At 36.4% G+C, this 8,726-nt stretch overlaps 1 protein-coding gene across 1 annotated transcript; it reads left to right on the top strand.

The window, feature by feature from the left end:
* The first annotated feature begins 860 nt into the window (after positions 1 to 860).
* On the top strand, positions 861 to 8,452 carry LOC127450603 (C-factor-like). Its single transcript, XM_051714841.1, has 5 exons — positions 861 to 894; positions 4,565 to 4,751; positions 7,419 to 7,581; positions 7,912 to 8,021; positions 8,335 to 8,452. The coding sequence occupies exons 1-5, from the start codon at positions 861 to 863 to the stop codon at positions 8,450 to 8,452; spliced, it is 612 nt and encodes a 203-aa protein (XP_051570801.1).
* The last annotated feature ends 274 nt before the right edge of the window (positions 8,453 to 8,726 follow it).

Raw genomic sequence — 8,726 nt, 5'->3', positions numbered from 1 at the left:
ATGTTATGTGGTGTAACCATCAAGTAAATGTTATTAAAATACTTTTCTTGCATCTTGAATACATGAGTGTACGTAACATAATCATTAAATATAGCCGCAAACAGAAATTATCGGGGGCCAAGCACATATGTAAAAATGACAAAAATAATCTGATTTGACAGGAAAGACCCTATGGAAACCTAACCCTAACTCAAACCCTAACCATCTTCTATCTAGGGCTGACGGCATATTCACTGTTCTCTTGCAAAGTCATTCATGTTTTATTGTAGGTCATTTTAATATTTAAACCACCTCAGTTGCAAATTTAAAGTTAATCCATAACTGAGATTTAAATCAGAGGTTAAAATAAATGGAGCAACAGGATTAAAGTCAATTCAGATTTACTGTGAAATTTAAATCAGGATCAAAGTGATGATTTAAATGCAACCCTGATTATTTTTAAACAAAATTAAAGTTTGGTGCAACAGAATTATCAGATAAACCTAGATTTAGTTTAAATTTAAGGTTAATCCTGGTTGGTGCAACCCACCCTTAGTCTACCTTTAATTACTCTTTGAAGACCCTCTGAATTATTTATAATTATGTGGCTCTCTCTGGTGGACAAACAGTACTACCTTTTATGCCTATGAAGGCCTTAAATTCAGTTGAGATATTTGGTATTTCTTATGTTACTGTCAGGTAATAACACACAGAGAGAGACAGAATGTTGAACCCAGATGCAGGAGGCTTAATTAACAGATGTAAACACAACCAGATGAGTATTGTACTGGAAAAGATAACTTAACGTGCAGATGAGAGAATAGTCCAGGCGATGTCACACAGTCAGTGAGAACCAATGAGTCTTTCAGGTAAATCTAGCAATGAAGATCGTACTAAGAAACCGTAAACACTGCTGTAAGAGAGCAATGTAGTCTATGGTGTTCCTAAGAGAGACTAGATGATGACTGTTTGGAGGAAGTGGTATTTATATGGTGCTGATTGTCCCGGTAATTGTGTGCAGGTGTTAGTGATCAGAATTCAGGGGAGTGTGAATGGATGACTGAGCCCGGTGGAGGCGTGACAGTTACAGCCATGCCAAATTGATGAAAATTTTCCATGTAAACACAGAATGTTCTTTTGTGCATGTATACTACATTTTGTTAAGTTTAAAATATGTGCTCACAAGATACGGGTCAATAAGTCATAATAGGCCATACCCAAAAACCTATCAGCTTATGTCTTCTGAATGATTTACCATATCAAAATTCTTTTGATAACTTTTTGTCAGGAATGTCTGTTATAGAATGTATACAAAGTTTTGTGTGAATCTGGCAAGCAGCCTAGGACAAATAAAAAAAAATAAAAAAATGGTGGAAATTATTTGGAGCACATGACTTGGAGGCACTGATGGGTTTACAGATATAAATATATATATATATATATATATTTATCCTATACGGTTCTGGAGTTCATTCAACTGCACAATTAGAATTTTCTTAAGTTATAGCGCCCCCTAGCATAAAAAATTTATGAAACTCTGCATGTTACATCAGAGTGTTTTCTTGTCTATGTGTACAAAGTTTTGTTAGGTTTGAAAATTGTGCTCACAAGATACAGGCTTATTAATCATTATTGGCCATGCCCCAAAATATGTTTGCTTTTATCTTCAGAACAATGTGATGTATCAAAATCATTTTGATACATTTTTGTCAGGACGGTCTGTAAATGATGTGTACCAAGTTTCATGAGAATCAGGCAAACGGCCTAGGATGAGTTCGAAAAAGTAAGTTTTTCGAATAAATAGAAATTGGAGAAACTTTTTCTTGCAGAAATGGAAATTCAAGGGACCATATGATTTGGGGACACTTGTGGATTCAGAGAAGCTAAAACTTCTTTTATTGTAGCCTATACGGTTCCGGAGTTATTAACAAAAACACTAATTAGCTAATTATAGTGCCACCATGTGGCTGATTGTCACAAAATTTCACGCTTCATGTAGATACCCTGTTTGTATAGTCATTTCTATAACCCTCGGCCATTCCCTATACGAGTTATAAGGTGCTGAAATTTGATTGGCCGTAGGTGGCCATTTTTGTTAATTTGTCGAATAAATTTTTTAAGAATATGTTAGCATTTGAACCAAAGAAGATGCATATTGAAATTGAACTTTGTTGCTCAAAGGCTGCAAAGTTATGACAGTTTTTTTAGTTGTAGCGCCCCCTAGGGATGGAATTGTGCGAAACTTTGCTGACATTTTCTAAACGTCCTGTTGACTGTGTGTACCGAGTTTGCTTACGTTTGGAGTTTGCGTTGAGTAGATATTGATCAATTACTCAAATCGCGTTAAACTGAACAAATTGTATAATTAATATCTTCGGAACGATTTGACGAATCGAAATTCTTTTAAAAGATTTTGTCAGGAGGGTCTGTAGATGATGTATACCAAATTGCATGCTGATTGTACTAACGGTCGAGGAGGAGTTTGAAAAAGTAGGTTTTTCAAAAAATTCTAAATGGTGGAAAAAAATTATAGACGGAAATGAAATCGGATATATACATTTTGTAGGGCTTGACTCAAGGAATCAAGGTTCTAGCCCTTACGGTTGCAGAGAAAAGTTGAAATATTGATATTTAATGAAATGGCAAATTTATGTTGTTGTTATTTTTATTTTTACATCACAAACAGTCTTGTGGGTCTAAAGGGGTCCTCTCTGTTTTGTTTTTTGTTTTTTCACAAACAAAATGGCTACCTACATGTTGGTTACACCACATGACTTTAATATAATTTAATAATTTAATTTAAATATATATATATATATATATATATATATATATTCTCCCCTTTTCTCCCCAATTTGGAATGTCCAATTTGCTCTAAGTCCTCGTGGTGGTGTAGTGACTCGCCTCAATCTGGGTGGAGGACGACGAATCTCAGTTGCCTCCACGTCTGAGACCGTCAACCTGCGCATCTTATCACGTGGCTTGTTGAGCGCGTTACCGTGGAGACATAGCGCGTGTGGAGGCTTCACGCTATTCTCCGCGGCATCCACGCATAACTCACCTCGTGCCCCACCGAGAGTGAGAACCACATTATAGCGACCACGAGGAGGTTACCCCATGTGACTCTACCCTCCCTAGCAACCGGGCCAATTTGGTTGCTTAGGAGACCTGGCTGGAGTCACTCAGCACACCCTGGGATTCGAACACATGACTCCAGGTGAATTGAAAACATTTTCTTTTCATATAAGAGGTGTATTCAAGTTAGTATTTTGTGTGAAATGCATTTGTAATGTATTTTTGAACAATTTAATAGATAGACAAAAGATTGAGCATCACTTCATTGACCCTGATGTCAAAAAAGAATAATAATAAAAACAAATTAAAAAAAAATTTTCTTTGGACACATCATTTTATGAGTGTTTTCTCAGCAGCATCTGGAGAGACTCAAAATTTGTAGATTTTTATTTATATATTTATTTATTTATTTTTATATATATTTATATATTTATTTCCTCTTCTTGGTCTTTTAAAATGCTTGGCATCACAATTCAGCACATTTTATGGAAAGAGGGACATTTAGTGTATTATTTTGTAATTTTCATTAGTATGACATTTTTCTTGTAAATGAGCACATGCGCACGCACACATGCACACACATTTATATAGATTGCACAATACAAGTTTGCAAGTAGTAAAATGCATGTTAATATTAATATAAAAAATAGACATCGTGTAAGGTTGAGAACACCCATTGTATATAAATAGTGAAATAAACACTTAACAAAGTTGAGAACCCTTGTACAAACTTTCCTTCGTGTATTTTAAGTGAAAGATTTCTGCTGACTAACGCTGATTGTCATTAATAAACCTATTAAATGCAGCCACTTCTAATTCATATGTACACATTCAAAAATACAAGACATAAACATCTTTTATATATGACTTTTTCAACATTTTTATTCAATCCGTTTCGAAACGTGTGTGTTAATAAGAAAAATAAAAAGTGTCTTTACTTTTTATATAACTGTGTCCTTTCAAGAGTTTGTAGTTCAGAATTTTTTTAATCCATCATGAAACACAGGTGTATTATTGTGGTAAATCATTAACCAGCAGTTATATTAATTATCACTGTGGGTAAGCTGATAGCTCAACTTGAAATGCGTCATCTTGGCTATTTGTGTGTGTGTGTGTGTGGGCAGGTTTAAGTGGTTTACGAGGACATTTTTTTAGGTTACAAACTGGTAATTACAAGGGTATTATGCTATAAATCGATGTTTTTTTGAAAATGTAAAAATGCAGAAAGTTTTTTGTGAGGGTTAGGTTTAGGGGTAGAGTTAGGGTTAGGGTTAGGGGACAGACTCTATAGTTCGTACAGTATAAAAATCATTATGTCTATGGAGAGTCCTTGTAATGATAGCTGCACCAACGTGCGTGTGTGTGTGTGTGTGAACTTATTCTCTCTGTGTCTTTTCATATCACTCATCTTTTCCTCTTAATGTAATGTAAATCCTTTTTGGTGCATATTCAATTTTCATTGGATATGTTGTGAACATCTTTGAACACCTGCCACTGCTTTTTCTGTTAGATGTTGCTGATCCATGCAGCATTAAAGTGTCTGCCAAGAAAGTGGGTTCTTTACTGGGGAAGAATGGCCTGAACCTGCTGGTGAATAATGCTGCTGTGTTGGCATCTGGCACCTTGCTGAACATCCCTGTTGAGGACATGCAGACCACCTTCAACACCAACATGACGGGACCTTTAGTAGTCATTAGGATAATACAGGAAATGTATTGTTATGAGATGTTGTCCATAGAATGTTGTCCATGTTAAAAGTGTGCTACAACTGTTTGCTTAGTCTCAGCCTTAAGCCTACATTATGTGTCCACTGGCGTGGAGTGAGCAGAGCTGAGCCGCCTTTTTTTTGGTTCATTCCTATGGGAGCTGAGCGACACGCTCATAACGGTGATTGTGGGATTGACAGAGATGCAGAGCAAGTGTTGAGAGCAGACGAGAGCATCAAAAAGTTGAGAAATGCTAAATTTTATGCAAATGAAGAGGGAAAACCACCTGGCTGCATGCAGTCACTTTGAATGAAAGCAGTGACATCTGGCGATAATTCTGGAGTTTCTGCTGGATTGAGGGCTTAAATTCAAATGAAGATTGCACGCTTTCATTATAATAAATCAACAAGGTTTGTATACTGTGGACATTCAGAAATAAAGTTTGCGTATTTTTAACTGTAATCGCACATATATTTGATGATTTTACTGACCGTGCACTGAAAGCAATGACAGACTATACAGAATCGCTTTGCATATTACTAGCACGTTCCAAAGGGGCAGTTCTCTAGCATTGTTAGCGACATTAAACAGATTAAACAGAACATGCTCTATGCAAGTACGTGAACGCAGATGCGTGTGCTTGGCCTGTTGAACATGCTTAAAGGGATAGTTCAGCCAAAAATGATCATTCTCGCATAATTTACTCACCATCATCCCATCCAAGATGTGTATGACTTTTTCTTCTGCTGAACACAAACTATTTTTAGAAGAATTTCTTAGCAATGTAGGTCCATACAATGCAAGAGAATGGACATAAAGGCAAAATAAAAGTACTCCAGATGACTCTGGTGGTTAAATCCATGTCTTCAGAAGCAATATGATAGGTTTGGGTGAGAAACAGATCAATATTTAAGTCCTTTTTAAACTATAAATTCTCCTCCCTGTTCAGTCAGTCTCCACTTCACTTTCACTTCCACATTTTTCTTCTTCTGTTTTTGGTGATTCACATTCTCCGTGCATATCGCCGCCTACTGGGCAGGGAGGAGAATTTATTATTTAAAATTGATAGAAAAAACCTATTATATCATGTCTGAAGATATGGATTTAACCACTGGAGTTGTATGGATTACTTTTATGATGCCTTTATGTGGCATTTGGAGCTTCAAAAATTTTAGAACCCATTTACTTGCATTGTATGAAATATTCTTCTAAAAATTTTCATTTGTCTTCAGCAGAAGAAAGAAAGTCATACACATCTGGGATGGCATGAGGGGGAGTAGACGAGAGAATTTTCTTTTTAGGGTGAACTATAAAATAAGATCTCTATTCCTTAAGCGGTACATTCATACAAAACGCTTGGTTGGTTAAGCCATTAACTGATTAAGCAGCAAGACAAGTGCTTTAGCTTTCGGATGCAGCCTCTAAATTTATCTTAATATTCTCTTCAAACTGTTGCATTCACCTTGACAGTAGCTGGCTCAAAAGAAGAAAACAAAATACTCATGTTGAAGCAGAACATTAATCTCACTATAGCGCCCCTTGTGACAATGTTGAGAAAGCAACTCGTGCATGAGTTGTGTAATGAATTGCTGTCTGACACATTTGGAAATGCAACTACACTCAAAATTGATCTTGCATAGCTAGAAGTGTCTTTGTTCAAGTACTTGCATAGAGTGTTTCACACTTTAGACAGTACACCCATCTGATGCAAACAGTAAGCTAAAATGGCATGAGCTGGTGAAATCCACCAGCTGCAATCACTTTGGCGGGCTACTACACAATTTATGGGAGTCAGGATTGCATAGTTTTTTATCAGTCTAATGGAAACAAAATTCTTTATTACAATGAGTGAATCTAAGGAAGTAATAGTTGCTGGGTGTGGCAACTTTTGCAAGGTACATTTCATGGATGGCCAGCATGACTAAAAATTATGTATTACGGCACAAGTAATTTTATATCATGGTGATGGTATATAGTTATTTTTTTCTGGAAAATCAACAAAAAAGCGCTGTGCACATGGATATCTACATATAGCGATATACACAGTATAGCAAAATCTCTACCAGCTGACAATTTATACTGTCGCAGTGATATATATCACCGTACCGCCCACCCATAATGCATGGCACTGAATCTCTGCAACACATTTGAGGTTGTTAGTAGCAAGAAAATAAGATATTTCAAGTACTACTTTATATTCTACTTTGTATGCAGAGTTATGTCAGTACTTTTGAATGAAAGGAAAAGATCCACTAACATTTCCAACTAATTAAAAATTTTAAAGGCATTGCTTAACCATTACTTGACTGAGCTACCACTTTGTTGCACGGTAGTCTGTTATTGTGGTTGTAACATGTTTTAGATTTACCTTCCACCCAATATGTCACATAAAATGTTTTTGGACGTTTTACATAGCGGTCTGACAACCCCTTTTAAGTGGGCAGTTTTTGGTCAGATTAAGCTGCCATATGCAGCAGATTTCCAATCTGGCTTGCAAGACCGCTGGTTGTTTGAGAATTTCTACATGACAAGAAGGTATAACAGTGATCGTATATCGTTCTTGTCACTTCGACTTGGTATCTTGCTTACCCTCACTGAGCATGGTGCAAATACATTTTAAATACAGGGTAATGTAGTTCTTTCTATTTCTTTTAAACAGGAGTACCTACCATATCTACAAACTGCAGCCAAAGCCAGTGGGACACCAGGAATTTCCTGTGATAAATCTGCTGTCATCAACATCTCCTCTACAGGGGGCTCCATATCTAGCATTCTTTCTATGTACGCCCAATTTCCAGTGTTGCCTTATAGCGCGAGCAAGGTACAAAGAGGTCCTGCTTAGACACTACAAGAAAGCGCTTGCTACAAGACTGAAGCTCATCACCCTTTCATGTTTTTAGTCTCAAACAACCAGCTGAAAAAGTGGACGGGCACTGTTGTGCTCTATTGACCAACTTCGTCTAAAATTAGTTGTGTACAATGCGTACCAACACAACAGAAAACAAGAAACTGCGAGTCTTTAAATGTGCGCAACAAAACATCCTTCTGTCTTGTAGTGCACTTAGCCTAAATAAACTGGACTCTATTTACTTCATGTTTAAACAGTACTGATTATATGAAATGAGTTTTTGCATCTGTTTTACTATATCAGGCAGGTCTTAACATGCTGACTGCATTAATTGCAGTGGAGTTAAAGCCAGATGAGATCCTCTGCATGGCCCTTCATCCAGGATGGGTGAGGACTGACATGGGTGGAGAAGAGTTGAGTGTATGATATACAACAACAAAGTTGATTTTGTTAAAGGTGAATTCAGTAATTTTTTTGTTTTGTTTTGTTTTTTTGCATTAACTCCTAGCTACAGATGCAGCATTACACAAGAGCAAAAGCTCTCAGTTACAGATGTCATTGTAAAAAATTCACAATTCACAGTTAGCCATGATTAATTTATTATTTGTTCATCAAGTAAAAGTTGTGAGGAAAAATGCAATTGCTGAACTCGCTAAAAGCAAGTTAAAAGTTCTTTTAAACAGTAGAGTTTTTCAAAGTTAATGCTGTATTGAGTTTTAATGGAAGTGAGTTAAATCTTGAAGTGAGAGAAAGTGTGGAGGGGATGCTGCGTGTCATTAGAAGTCTTACTGAGAATAAGCATGGTGGATTCATGGACTACACTGGAAAAACTCTGCCCTGGTAAACCAAAAGAACGAAGACTGAGAGGACACCCAAGGGCTGATCCAGATCCAAACTGCCTTATTCTAACATTAAAGTACTAACGTAATCATTAGCACTTAAAGGCCATCCATTCTTATGACAGACACATTACAACTTTGTTCCAGACAGTTTTCCATACAATAAACAATCTGAACAATTAATAAAGCAGGACTGTGTCTTTTTATGGAGCAACCAACATTTTTAGCAACAATTCCACATTAATTTACCATTTAATAAAGCATTAACAATACTTATAT

This window comes from Myxocyprinus asiaticus, chromosome 13 (assembly GCF_019703515.2).
Source record: "Myxocyprinus asiaticus isolate MX2 ecotype Aquarium Trade chromosome 13, UBuf_Myxa_2, whole genome shotgun sequence".
Lineage (NCBI taxonomy): Eukaryota > Metazoa > Chordata > Actinopteri > Cypriniformes > Catostomidae > Myxocyprinus > Myxocyprinus asiaticus.
This window is presented reverse-complemented; position numbering and strand designations above follow the sequence as displayed.

Bases quoted from the DNA above. Each gene is read 5' to 3' on its own strand.
- LOC127450603 (XM_051714841.1), top strand. From the start codon at position 861: ATGAAGATCGTACTAAGAAACCGTAAACACTGCT. The intron at 895-4,564 runs GTAAGAGAGCAA...TTTTTCTGTTAG, and splicing joins AAGAAACCGTAAACACTGCT to ATGTTGCTGATCCATGCAGC. The intron at 4,752-7,418 runs GATAATACAGGA...TTCTTTTAAACA, and splicing joins GGACCTTTAGTAGTCATTAG to GGAGTACCTACCATATCTAC.